General features: G+C 40.1%; 1 protein-coding gene across 4 annotated transcripts in view; it reads right to left on the bottom strand.

Moving 5' to 3' along the window:
- Positions 1-917: 917 nt before the first annotated feature.
- C1H9orf85 (chromosome 1 C9orf85 homolog) overlaps positions 918-15,312 on the bottom strand; it is a 49,614-nt gene continuing 35,219 nt past the window's right edge. For all 4 annotated transcript variants that reach the window (XM_056523090.1, XM_056523091.1, XM_056523093.1 and 1 more), the window contains exons 3-4: positions 9,066-9,179; positions 918-2,103 (exon numbers count right to left, since the gene is read on the bottom strand). In XM_056523090.1, the coding sequence (XP_056379065.1) occupies positions 1,920-2,103; positions 9,066-9,179 (298 nt within the window). In that variant the 3' untranslated portion in view covers positions 918-1,919. The remainder of the gene's footprint in view (positions 2,104-9,065; positions 9,180-15,312) is intronic.

Raw genomic sequence — 15,312 nt, 5'->3', positions numbered from 1 at the left:
TGTAGGGCATTGCACTCTAAGATCTGTAGAAGACACTAGGGAGCAATGCTCTGTCTGCAGTTTACCCCATGTATATAGCAGTGCAGAGCAGACACGGACAGAGTCCCTGGTTGGATCGCCGACCACCAGGGCCACCGCACAGCACAGTGAGAATGTGCTGTAGAAGATGGACATTTTTACCAACTGAAGCGGGCGGCTGAAGATGGGGGGTCACCAAATTGACTGATCATCCTCCAGAGTCCAGGACAGGCTGAGCGTGGGATGGAATGGCAGCACTACAGCAGTGGCGGGGGAGGAGACCGTTCGGAGGAGCAGCAGCCCCACACTGAGTGATTGGTGACTGTATTCGGAGGCTGCCGCTGAGTCACTGAGGCTGCTGCGGGATCTTGCAGGACCCACAGGCATAGCATACAGGACCTAGTAGATTTTCTGTTGATGCATTAACAGGTCGTGTGGTTTCCAAGCCTGAATGGGTTACAGCTGTGTGTTTTTTTAAAGCACAAAAGGAAAAATACACTATATTAGGCTGATTTAACCCCTTGGTGACACCAACCACACATGTATGGAGGACCTGAACTCAAGGAATATGGAATGGGTAAAGAGGCTGAGCCTGCTTCATACATAGTAAGATGGCATAAGCAACTGACACACACTGTATCAGAGAACACCTCAATGCTGTTCATAGAGTTATAGAGTTAAAGTAGCTGAGCAGACTGATCTATAGCATGGTCTAAATAGATTCAGTATAACTTAGATTTATTAATCAAATATCTACTCCTTTATGGCCCAGGAGTCCAGTGGGTGGTCCCACTTAATGACCAAGCACCTCTCCATCTTAAAGGGGTACTCCAGGGAAAATATATATATATATATATATATATATATATATATATATATATATATATATATATATATATATATATATAAATATATATAAATCTCCAAAGCCACCACACTTTAGGATCTGCTTTGAATTCGGCACCACCGTTCAAGATAGTCAAGAGCGGTGTTTGAAAAATCAGAACATTTTATATGAAAATAAGGCACACGGGCAATGTCGAGGTGGTGTGAGAAACAAGATAGATCATCAATTGTGAATTTTGTTATATACCATAAGGTAAATTGGAAGGGAACCTTTACACAAATTCTTAGAACAAAATTACATTTATGCGTACTTAGAAGCATAGATGGTTACTGGGGACCCTTGCCTTAGTTAAACTTAATGTGTTTTTTTTTTAAAGAAATTGAGAAATAGCAACAAATGTTATGACTTCAAAGAAATGTCTTTTGCCAAGTCAATAAAAAAAAATTCAGTAAAACCTTGTATCTTAAAATGCAGCTTTACTGGGGTAGAGAGCTGGCAAACACCCAGTATCAGTATTTACAAAAGCTGCATGTTAAATCAGAAATGCCAATGCATACCATTATAACCACAGGTAACATGTATTAGCACAGTGTGAACACGGCCTTATCAGATTATTAAATGCAGTGAATAACTGTTGTGTGCAATTCTTGTGACCTTCATGTCTTGGATTCAATTACTTCATGGCATTATAGCTATTGTACTTCTAATATTTTCCCTTTGATGATAACTACAATTTTTTTGCTGCAGGAACAGATGTTACTGGAACTGTATGACAGTAATAGAAGTCTGGCAAATTCTAATTTCAATAGAAAAATATAATGAAAAGTTACAAAAAGACACACAATGCCTATAGTCCATTGGATGCATAATATGCTCTCCTACATTCCACATGGGCTATAATGTTCATTAACCAAATATGTATGAAAGGAGTCAGAACTGGTGGAGTCCCCCTTCCCATTGGATTGTGTTGACATAGAAGATAACTACAGTGGTACTAAATGGTTAATTCCTGGGATAAATGAAAATAGGTCCATGTGGTTCCCTCATGAGGATGTTAGCTGCTGGTTACCACAGTATTTTCACACTGTGTGCTATTTATGTCCTTAAGATCATCATCATCACCATCATCACCACTCGATTCTAGATCTATAAGGAAATCCAAGTCATCTTCTGCGTCACAAGCTTCATCATCATTGTCATTAGGTGCAGATTTGCCCTCCTGTTCTTCTTTTGAAAATCTAGAATGATAACAAAAGAAAGTTACTGTATTCAGTATATTGTATTTGAAAATCAGAATATATTTATCAAGGGGATGCCTCAATTGGGCAACCCAATGTCTAAATCCATCCACCACATAGATCAACAGATTTGTGTGTGTCTGGCTGCAAAAATCCCCAATGATCAACTGGTACTGCCAAGACCGCTATGGGTGGTAATAGATTGACCTAGCAAAAAACAGTATTATGTTAAGTTTTCCTCAGTTGGGGTCTTCATGTTGAGGTCCCACCAATCATAAAAGAGTTAGCCAGGCTGAGTCTCTTCCCATCTCTCTAAACACTAAAGGAGACAGATTCTATAGAAAGTCTATGGAGCCTGTCTCCTGAAACGAGCAGAGAGACAGGAAGAGCAGCTTCTCCCATCTTATTCTAAAAGTCAGTGGGGGTCTCAGCACCCAAGCCCTGATTAAAACATGTGTCTATGAGACCCATACAGCTCTACAGATTTACATTATGAGTTCATCCAGGTCATGTGACAAAGAGCCAGGAGAGAACATGTTAAGTATGAAGCTTGTTCTAGTAATCAGTTTAAGGCCTGAACACTCAGACCCTGACCAATGATTTTATATGTCTCTACAACAGTTCAAAAGTTTTTGGAAAGGACAGTGTCCATTTAAAGGCAGCTGTCAATAACAACTGCTGCATCTAAAAAGTCTGATTAAAAACTGGCAAATAGCCTCCCCGACGTTTCGTCAAGCAAGTTGGCTTTGTCTAAGGCTCGAGGCTAATAAGTAATAATCATTAACCTCGAGTCATAGACAGCCAACTTGCTTGACGAAATGTCAGGGAGGCGATTTGTCAGTTTTTGTTTTTAATCAGCAGTCTTACATTGAGAGGGATAAGTCACAGCTCAGTCTAGTGCCAGTGTATAACCAGCACTTCGGTGAGGCCTTATAGGCACTATTACTAAGCCATATCTTCTACATCAAGCATATTTGCCATCCACTCAGAAAGGGACCATGATTTTAAAAGTTTGTTGTCATATTTATTTTTAACATATATCAATAAAATAGAGTTTTATCTTAAGGGGGTTTATCCTAAGAGGAGTCACCCCCAAGTGTATTGGGAAATATAGCACAGGTCTATTCAATTCATTATCAGGATTGGTAGGGGTCACAAAGGTTGGCTGCAATGCTCAGTTACATTCAAAAATTGTTTGCATGATTGTTGTATTTACTTAAAATATGTGAAAAGCAGCTGTACTGCTTTGATGTTGTGGTTATCTGGCAATCAGCAATGTAACATAGTTGATACAAAACCTACAATAATCTGTCTGCAGGATCTGTCTCACCCCTAAACTAGACAAAAAATAAACAGTAGACAACCAAAAGCAAATTTAAAGTAGCACAACTTTTTTTTTTTTTTAAACAAAATCAGTATGCCTAAAATGGTCCTTTTCTGACTTTCTTATATTTATATACAGTGGGGCAAAAAAGTATTGTCAGCCACCAATTGTGCAAGTTCTCCCACTTACAAAGATGAGAGGCCTGTAATTTTCATTATAGGTATACCTCAACTATGAGAGACATAATCAGAAAAACAAGTACGATTTCTGGCTCTCACAGACCTGTAACTTCTTTAACCCCTTAAGGACTCAGCGTTTCAGTTTTTGCATTTTCGTTTTTTCCTCCTTACATTTTAACCCCTTAACGACGAAGGACGTATATTTACGTCCTGCGCCGGCTCCCGCGATATGAAGCGGGATCGCGCCGCGCTCATCAACGGCCGGGACCCGCGGCTAATACCACACATCGCCGATCGCGGCGATGTGCAGTATTAACCCTTTAGAAGCGGCGGTCAAAGCTGACCGCCGCTTCTAAAGTGAAAGTGACCCGGCTGCTCAGTCGGGCTGTTCGGGACCGCCGCGGTGAAATCGCGGCGTCCCGAACAGCTTGCAGGACACCGGGAGGGCCCTTACCTGCCTCCTCGGTGTCCGATCGGCGAATGATTGCTCTGTGCCTGAGATCTAGGCAGGAGCAGTCAAGCACCGATAACACTGATCACAGGCGTGTTAATACACGCCTGTGATCAGGATGAGAGATCAGTGTGTGCAGTGTTATAGGTCCCTATGGGACCTATAACACTGCAAAAAAAGTTAAAATAAAGTGTTAATAAAGGTCATTTAACCCCTTCCCTATTAAAAGTTTGAATCACCCCCCTTTTCCCATAAAAAAAAAATAAAACAGTGTAAAAAAATAAACAAACATATGTGGTATTGCCGCATGCGTAAATGTCCGAACTATAAAAATATATAATTAATTAAACTGCACGGTCAATGGCGTACGCGCAAAAAAATTCCAAAGTCAAAAAAGGGCATTTTTGGTCACTTTTTATACCATTAAAAAATGAATAAAAAGTGATCAAAAAGTCCGATCAAAACAAAAATCATACCGATAAAAACTTCAGATCACGGCGCAAAAAATGAGTCCTCATTCCACCCCATACATGGAAAAATAAAAAAAAGTTATAGGGGTCAGGAGATGACATTTTTAAACGTACAAATTTTCCTGCATGTAGTTCTGATTTTTTCCAGAAGTACGACAATATCCAACCTATATAAGTAGGGTATCATTTTAACCGTATGGACCTACAGAATAATAATAAGGTGTAATTTTTACCGAAATATGCACTGCGTAGAAACGGAAGCCCCCAAAAGCTACAAAATGGCGTTTTTTCTTCGATTTTGTCGCACAATGATTTTTTTTTCCGTTTCGCCGTGCATTTTTGGGTAAAATGACTAATGTCACTGCAAAGTAGAATTGGCGACGCAAAAAATAAGCCATAATATGGATTTTTAGGTGGAAAATTGAAAGGGTTATGATTTTTAAAAGGTAAGGAGGAAAAAACTCAAGTGCAAAAATTGAAAAACCCTGAGTCCTTAAGGGGTTAAACATCATAACCCTTTCAACTTTCCACCTAAAAATCCATATTATGGCTTATTTTTTGTGCCACCAATTCAACTTTGCAGTGACAGTCATTCTACCCAAAAATCCACGGCGAAACGAAAAAAAAAATAAAAAATCATTGTGCGACAAAATGGATACCCTACTTATATAGGTTTGATTTTGATCTACTACATCATAACTACATGTAGGAAAATGTATACAATTTAAAAATGTCCTTCTGACCCCTATAACTTTTTTTATTTTTCCGCATATGGGGATGTTTAAGGGCTAAATTTTTGCGCCGTAATCTGAAGTTTTTATCGGTACCATTTTTGTTTTGGTCAGACTTTTTGATAGCTTTTTCTACTTTTTTTATGGTATAAAAAGTGACCATAAATACGCTATTTTGGACTTTGGATTTTTACGTGTACGTCATTGACCGTGCAGTTTAATTTATAGCTCAGACATTTACGCACGCGGCGATACCACATATGTTTATATTTATTTTTATTTACAGTTTTTTTTTATGGGAAAAGGGGGGGGGGGGGTGATTCTGACTTTTATTAGGGAAGGGGTTAAATCACATTTATTAAACACTTTATTTTCACTGTTTTATTTGCAATGTTATAGCCCCCATAGGGGCTATAACATTGCACACGCTGATTTCCTACACTGATCACTGCTTGATCGCTTTTTATAAATTTTTTATGGTATAAAAAGTGACCAAAAACGCTATTTTGGACTTTGGATTTTTTTTATGTGTACACCATTGACCATGCAATTTAACGAACTATATACTTTCATAGTTTGGGCATTTACGCACGTGGCGATGCCACATGTTTAGATTTATTTTTATTTACATAGTTTTTTTTTTTTTATGGGAAAAGGGGGGTGACTGACTTTTATGGGTTGAATCACATTTATTAACACTTTATTTTCCATCCCATAGGGGGATATAACATTGCACACACTGATTTACTACACTGATCACTGCCTTGCATTAACATGGCATTGATCAATGTTATCGCCACTCGACTGCTCCTGCCTGGATCTCAGGCACGGAGCAGTCAGTCAGCGATCGGACACGCAGGAGGCAGGTAGGGATCCTTCTGGTGTCCTGCAAGCTGTTCGGGACACAGCGATCTCACCGCGGTGCTCCCAAACAGCCCGACTGAGCTGCCGGGATGGTTTTGGTTTTACTTCAGACGTGGCGGTCAACTTTGATCGCCGCTCATAAGGGTTAATACCGGGCATCCCAGCAATCGGTGATGTCCGGTATTAGCCGCAGGTCCTGGCCGTTGATTGCTACCGGCACAGACCCGATATGACACGGGGTGACCGCGTGATATATCGCGGGAGCCGGCGCAGGACGAAAATATACGTCCTGCATCGTTAAGGGGTTAAGAGTCTCCTCTGTCCTCCACTCGTTACCTGTATTAATATGTCAACTGAGGTTGTGGACAGGTGTCTTTTATACTGAACAAGTTCAAACAGTCACTCTCCAAACTCAACTATGGCGAAGACCAAAGAGCTGTCAAAGGAAACCATAAACAAAATCCACCTTTTCCAGCCCACCGGAGCACCTGAAAGCTGAACTAATGTATGCAGGCTAAAGTCAGCAACTGCCGAGCCGAGAAGTTCGTGACGAATCAAATCACTAACTTAGCTCATCTCTAGTCATAACCAACAAAGGGTATATATAACAAAGTACTGAGATGAACTTTTGTTATTGACCAAATACTTATTTTCCACCATAATTTGCAAATAAATTCTTTAAAAATAAGACAATTTGGTTTTATGGATTTTTTTTTATTATTATTTGGTATTCTTTTACATTTACACCGTTCATTGTGCAAAATCATAAATCTTATAATAGTTTGGACAATTCTGCACGCAACTATATACCAAATATTTTTATTATTTTGATTTTATTTTTGTACAAAATTTTTTTTTCTATTATGGTAGGGGGCAATTATATAATTTTAAAAACCTTTTTTCATAGGGCATTTGTATATGCAATCATTAGAATGCATTTACTGTATAATGCTGATACAGCATAACTGAGCCAGGCTGCATCATTGGAGCTTCAATCAGGCAGCAGTTAAGGGGACCCTCCGCCAACATTTAAGCTCATTGGACCCCCGCAATTACACTGCGGGGTCCGATGAGAACCCTGATCTAACCAGCACCTAAAGTGTTAACAACGGGCAGCTGTTGAATCGCTACTCCCCATTATTAGCGGTGAGTGTTTGGCTACTGATAGTAGCCATCACTCACCACCTAAGAAGTGAGTGCAGCTCCTGTACTTGCTTTAAAGTCACTTAAAGCTGCAGGGTGTACATTTGTACCTTGTGCGTTAAGTCCCACACGGCAGGGGTGTATGTATACGCTAAATGTCATCAAGTGGTTAGAAGGGGTTATCCAGAAAAAGTTTTTTCCAAAAACAGTACCACACCTGTTCTGTGTGTAGTAGTATGACACCATTCACTTCAATGGAACTAAGCAGCAATACTACACACAGCCTGAGGACAGTTGTGGTGCTTTTTGTGGAACAAACCAGCAGTTTTTTTTACTTCTTGCATAACTCCTTTAATTAACGTATACATTAAAAGTAGATGAATAAATAAAGGTTTCTAGACATCAAATTCAGTTTAAACCCTGTTACTACACCTGAAAATAAAAAACAATAAATCTGTGAAAGATTTAGAAACATACAGCTTTCCGTTTTCATACATTTCCCAAGGGCAAAAAAAAAAATACATGGTATGCAACAATATTCCATCATAAGAAATACAATACAATCCCAAGATGCTGTGGTCTTGGTCTCAGCAGCTGCAGCAGGACACCGGGGGTAATCGATAGCCGGCTCCAGCCGCTGATCTCCTGTGTCGTGTCCAGGAGAGCGCAAAAAGACAGGATGTATGGGTATGTCCTGAGGGGGACTATACCTGCTGCAAGAATATACACAATCGTCCCAGGGAGGGAAGGGGTAAACATCTACTCTAAATGAATAACAAAAATGTGGTGTAAACGCGCCCTTAGGCTCCTTTTACACTATAATGTTGCTCTGTTTTAAAGACCCTTTCCAAGTAAAAAAAAATCCTATTCAAGTCTATTGGTTTTTGTGATTACCCATTCTAGCTCGTTATGATTAACGGACGTTATTTGTGACGGGAGAACAAACGTCACATGCACTAATTTTTCTCCCGTCACAAATAACGTCCGTTAGTCATAACAGGCTATAATGGGTGAAACGGATAATCAAAAAATCCCATAGACTTGAATGGGATTTTTTAACAGCCGTTTTTAAAGGCCTTTCTAAAAACGGGACATTGTAACAGGCCTTTAAAACGGAGCAACAGTATAGTGTAAAAGGAGCCTTACAGGGATGGTCCTACTACTGTAGGAAAAATCTGATCTCATTAGCCTCTAACGCGTATAATTTGTGATCAACCAATATTTAGGGAACATTTTACATTTTATTGGCCCACAATCAGTGGCAAGACCCACAGTTGAGTGAGATGCATTTTAAAGTACCGTACTCAGTACTATTTCGAATTTTAACTACAAGTTATACTGTGCATCCATCTATCTATAATATATATGTTAGGGGTGCAACGATTATTCAAAATTATCAATAAAAAAAAACGGTAACTGGATTCGGTGCCGACTAATCCAGTCATGGATTAATCGAGCTCCAATTCAAGCAAAAGATAAATAAATAATTAAAAGAAGAGTTACAAATGTCATACCGCCAGCGTTATGACATTTGTAACTATTTTTTGGGGTCAGCACTGCACTCCGGTCGGCTCCCTCAGAAGTTAGTTCTGTCCAGTTTTATTTTGACAAAAAATACTGTTTGTAAAGCCTCTTAAAGTGTAATGAAACAAGATTTCCTATCTTCTTAGACTTACGCCTATCCTCCTACAGACAAGATAGGAGTTTTTATACTAAGGGTCTAGTTATGCCAGGCCATACTACATCTCCAGGCTACACAGGCATTGGCACTCCAAGTCGCTATTTCTATCCACTACTTACGGCTGAACAAGGTCTTCTTTTTTTCCACACTTGGCACAAAGTTCAAGCTGAAGGGCACACGGCTTGCAAATGATATGGTAAGCATCCTTCACGGTCTTCTGCAGGCATTTCACACTGAACAAACACAAAACAGTGTAAATCCCAATAATTTATCCCATATATGTAACTTACAAAAAAAGCAAACATTTGGGTAAAGTGCCTTACAATTACATAGGCCTTGAGGCAGAGCAGATTAACAAGCAGTTATTAGATTATAGCAATTTAACTAGTTTTCAAAAATATCCTTACAATTATAGAAGGGGAACATGATCGACAAAGAGGATCTGATCCCAAGTGGTTTTTAATATTTCAGGGAATATTAAGCTTTATGGTCACCAAGTTTATGGAGAGATTTACCAAAACAGGGGCAAAAGGAAAAACGAAGTAGCTGTCCATACAGTGTTGGAAGGGATTTTCATCGGGAAGTGGGTAGTCAAGAGCATTTAACAAAAAACAAAACAAAAAAAAACCGTCCTGCACTCCAGCGGTGTCTCAGATGACCTGCTCTGCTCCCCAGCTGCAATCGCCCCCATCCTTTTCTACTGGATATCCCCTTTAAGTGGTGTATTCTGAGTAAAGGACTATGTTTCTTTCCATAGCTCCATCATAATAAGCTCATTAAACTGTACATGCACAGCCCCAATCAACATAAGCACATTAAAGTGTATGAAGATGCAAGAGCCAGCGCTAGTAATATACCCATCAGGTTTATGAGATAAACTACAGAAACAATGGTCATGGTCTCCCACTGTTAAATTCTTGGAAGGCTGGGTTAAAGCAAAAAAATAGGAGATTTAGAAATAATTGCTCCATATTAAAGCTTTACTTTGATTCATAATCTCACAGGGCCTGATGACAGTCTAATTACAGAATACACAGAAGAATGGCAAAAATCACACAGAAAATTACAGATGACACTAATGCTCCAATCCGCAGAAGAATAAAAGACTCCCCCCCCCCCTTTACTGAAGTCTTTCTTTAAATGGAAACAGTTATCAGACCGATGTACCATAAATTATGGGCATCTCACTTATATAGTTAGAACACACTATGATACCCAGGACTATTTACCCTAATACATGTAACCTTATGACAGTCATGTCATGTCCAGGGATGTTTAATAAAAGTTTGAAAGACACACATTAACCCAGTGGTTTCCAAACTGTGGCCCTCCAGATGTTACAAAACTACAATTCCCAGCATGCCAGGACAGCCGTTGGCTGTCCGGGCATGCCTGGAGTTGTAGTTTTGCAACATCTGGAGGGCCACAGTTTGAAGACCGTTGCATTAACACCTTCCATGTTAAAAGTTCAAATCACCCCCTTTTCCTATATAAAACCATGCAAACATAATAAAAATAAACATATTTGGTATTGCTTTGAATTGTACAACCTAATAAAATATAACATTATGTATCCTGTACGGTAAATGTAAAAAAAATACCAAACCACAGATTTGCAATTTTTATAATATCCCTGAAAAAAAAGTTAAAAAGCGATTAAAAAGTCAGATCAATACCAAAAGGGTACTGATACAAAAACAGATTATGGCGCAAAAAATTAGCCCTCATACAGCCTGGTATGTGGAAAAAAAATAAAGCTACAGGGGTTAAAAAATGGCAATTAAGAAAATTTGAAGAAGACCAGAATTAGTAAAACATGACGTAAACGATACAAATCTGGTATCGCTGTAATCAGGCGGCCTAAAGTATAAAACTAACATGTTATCTCAGCCACAAGGTAAATGGCGCAGAAAAGAAAACCACCAAGTCTGCCAAATTATCTTTTACTATCTCAATTTCACTTCCCTTAATATATATATATATATAAATGGATATAGGCAGCACACCAAAATAGGTGAAAAAATAAGTGCTTTATTCCAAGGAAAATTGACAACGTTTCAGCGATCTCTCACCGCCATTTTCAAGTGAAAATGGCGGTGAGAGATCGCTGAAACGTTGTCAATTTTCCTTGGAATAAAGCACTTATTTTTTCACCTATTTTGGTGTGCTGCCTATATCCATTTATATTTAAAGAGGACCGGAGCACCAAGGTTCAAGGGCCTGCACCCAACCATCTGGATACAAGGAGGTGCTGCTTCATATGAGAGTTGCTATATATATATATTGGTTCAGAGAATATGTTGAAAAATTAAAGGTATCATTATAGTAGGTAGTTATGGCTATTATAGGGCGAGGAGGAAAAAAATGAGAGCGTAAAAGCGAAAATGGGTCTGGACAAGTGGATCGTCATGAGGGACAAGTAGTTTTTTTTAAATAAAATTTCCACACCCCTGCATGTCATTAGGGGGCACACTTACTGTCCTTTTTATTTAATTATTTTCTTTTTTTTGCTTCTTATAGGTCACTGATCCTGGCCTCGGGGGGTATTCTAATGTAATATTTTTCAATCCCCCTTCTCAAAGAACATTGACAAGCACTACATGGAGTGTGTAGTGATACAGATATGAATAAACATTTCAAGACCCCATCAAATAATGGCAGGTTAGATGTTAAAAAACATAATGTAACATTCTGCCCCACACGTCATGTACTGCACACGATACATTAGATCAAAAACCAAAGTGCCAGGTTTTTTTATTTTTTTTTACTCCCAGCTTCAGGAATTTACTTGCCTTTTATTAAAGGGGTACTCCGGTGGGAAAAAAATTATATATTTTTTTCATATCAACTGGTGCCAGAAAGTTAAACAGATTTGTAAATTACTTCTATTTAAAAATCTTAATCCTTCCAGTACTTATCAGCTGCTGTATGCTCCATAAAGAAGTTGAGTTGTTCTTTTCTCTCTGACCACAGTGCTCTCTGCTGCCACCTCTGTTCATGTCAGAAACTGTCCATAGCAGGAGCAAATCCCTATAGCAAACCTATCCTGCTCTAGACAGTTCCTGACATGGACAGAGGTGTCAGCAGAGAGCACTGTGGTCAGACTGAAGAATAATTCAAAAAGAAAGGAACTCCTTCTCTAGTATACAGCAGCTGATAAGTACCAGAAGGATTAAGATTTTTTTTAAACAGAAGTCATTTACAAATCTGTTAACTTTATGGCACCAGTTAATTTGAAAAAAAATAAATAAATAAAAAATAGTTTTACACCAGAGCACCCCTTTAAGAAGGCAGGCAATTGTGGCCTTCAGGACAAAAGTCCATCTGACCTGTCTTACTTTATGTGCTAATAACTTTGCAATGCTTCAGCTCATCTATAATGATGCGACACATTGTATGTTATGTGCTCTATCTTAATGGTACATTTTGGTCAGTTATCATGCAAAAATTTTGAAACATTTGCATTTTTGATATTTGACATTCCCTACTTTTTAAAGGGGTATTCCGGGATCTAAGCTTTTAGATGTCTGATCGTGGCGATCGTGGCCATCTGCACAGGTCTGGCAGGAATATAGCGGTCATATAAACCAAACGTTAGATTCTATTCTCCCCATCACAGCTTATCTTTGCATATTTCTTTTTGGCTGGCTGTCACCCATTGGTGACCCTGTGATGCGATTGTGGTGCACAGAGAGCTGCCATGGCAGCCGGAGGAAAATTTATGGCCTCTGGGTCTGCTAGCTAGGCAAGCTAACCCTATAGAGGCAGCGGTCAGTACGCACCACTGTATCTATAGTGCAAAACTGGCAAGAGCTTTAGTCAGGTCAGTTGCGGCAAAAGTGCAGCTATGTTTAAATGCCATCTCCCAATGCCGTAAATGTACCTCATGTCATGTTAAGTCCACGCTTACCATGAGGTACATTTAAGTCATGGGGGTTGGTGAGGGTTATCCAGGAAAGACAAAAACTTTTGCTACAGCAAAGAGTGGTGTAAGAATAATAAACATTGTATACGGACTTCTACCTGCCCTGCAGCTGCTAACCCAACACTCCTGGTCCTCCTCTGGTCTCTGCTTTTTCTGGCTTCTGTGTCACCCTGACACTAAAAGACCTACCCGCTCAGCCAACCAGTGACTGATTGGTTCAGTGGAGAAGTTCCTGAGGGGATAGGACGGCTCCACAACTGTGGGGTGGAGGGGGAAGAATGGGAGGAGTCATCTATTCCCAACATGTTAAGTCACAAAGTAGAGTCAAAGTAACAGGATACTTGTAGAAATATACATAAAACCTAAACTGCTAAATATTCACCAGGACTGGCCCCCAATAAAGAAAAAAACAGGACAATAAAAGTGCTTCTCAATCTTTTTCTGCTCAGGCCTCAACAGCCAATCTGTGGTGATGTAGGGACCTTACCAGTGAACAAGTACTGAGAGCCACAACCTACTCTCCAGCAGCACTACAGAGATAAGGCAGTGCAGCACTATTTACCTTACCAGCAGCACTAAATACCTCTCCAGCAGTTCCAAATATCACAGAAAATCATCCAATTCCTATCCACAGTACCCTACAGAGAACGCCATGCAGCACTAAATACAGTGAAACCTCCCAAGACCACCCCTTTGAAAAGGAACCCCCCTCCCCCCATCATGAACACTTTTTTCTGTGACTGATTTTACTTTTATTATAGCCTATATAAGCTGCCCCTCTAGAATCAGACCAGCCCCTTATCCGACCAAACCCCACCATTTTAGCAGATTTTTCAGCTGCAACACCATGGAAAAGACTACACATTGGACTTAGGTGCACTCCGAATAATCTGGAAGCACATCTGATCTGCATTGCATCATCAGAATGAAGCGAGGAGGTGACTTGGAAGGGACATCAAGGGAGGAATACTGCCAGCATTGAAGCAGATAAAGCAAGGGGAGGAGGCAGAAAAATGAAGGCTATGAGTTGGGGAGATTGCAGCCCACATCATGCCAAAGTTGGGAGAGGGGCCATTTTGGGGGCCAGGAATGAGAAGAGGATACATGCTGGAGGCCTGGAATAATAGTGGGAGCCATGTTTAGTTTAGAAATGACAGGGGGATCCATGCTTGGGATCAGGAATGAGATTGGAAGCCATGCTCTGGACCAGGAATGACATAGGGAGTCATGTTGGTTACTCAAAATAAGATGTGAAGCCATGTTGGGATTAGGATTGAGTTGGGAACCATGCAAGGGGATAGTACTGAGGGGAACTTTGGGCTCCCATCTCATAACACCACAAAGTATACAGAGAACCACAACAATGTCAGACAGTAGCAACAAATTAATTATATAAATTACTGTTACAAGTTACTGAGGGCCAGATTGCAGAGTGATGCACTTTCATTCCCACTGCCCACACCCTTGAGAAAGAGAGGTTCAGTGGCAGCATGCTTATTTTACTTTAATGCCCCATCTCATCCTACAATAACTGTCTAGATCAGGGGTGGGCAACCTTTTGGTAGTGCTGTGCCCCAAATTTTTTCCAAGTCACTTGGTGTGTCGACAATATGGGTGTGGCTTGTTATGGGTGTGGCTTTTCACAGGGTGTTTTTTTTTCCAGAATTGTCCCTATATATTTTTCTCCCTGTAAGGACCTTACAGTGAGAATAACCATTTTAACTCAGACCTGTATACTACAGACCCCTCCTAAATAAAACAGACCCCAGAATCACCACCCACCATAATACAGACCTCAGAATCAGACCCCAGAATCGCCACCCACCATAATACAGACCCCAGAATCAGACCCAAACATAATACAGACCTCAGAATCACCACCCACCATAATACAGACCCCAGAATCACCACCCACCATAATACAGACCCCAGAATCACCACCCACCATAATACAGACCCCAGAATCAGCCCCCACCATAATACAGACCCCACCATAATACAGACCCCAGAATCAGCCCCCACCATAATACAGACCCCAGAATCACCACCCACCATAATACAGACCCCAGAATCACCACCCACCATAATACAGACCCCAGAATCACCACCCACCATAATACAGACCCCAGAATCACCACCCACCATAATACAGACCCCAGAATCAGACCCAAACATAATACAGACCTCAGAATCAGACCCCAGAATTAGTCCCCACCATAATACAGACTAGATCTAGACTGTCTAGAATAATGCTGACTTCTACTACATTGGCTGGATACACTGTTTAGGTCTGATACATCTAAACATTTTCAGACAGTATGCCCTCGGGTGGTGGGGGATAAGGCTTGTTAGCATGTAACAGTAAGACATGTATCGCTATCCACATCATATTGCCGGCACCTGGACAGAAAAATTAGCTTGGTTAGATAGAGCAGTGTAGC

The sequence above is a fragment of the Hyla sarda genome, chromosome 1, assembly GCF_029499605.1.
Source record: "Hyla sarda isolate aHylSar1 chromosome 1, aHylSar1.hap1, whole genome shotgun sequence".
Classification (NCBI taxonomy): domain Eukaryota; kingdom Metazoa; phylum Chordata; class Amphibia; order Anura; family Hylidae; genus Hyla; species Hyla sarda.
Note: the sequence above shows the minus strand (reverse complement) of the source record. Positions and strands in the feature narration are given on the sequence as shown.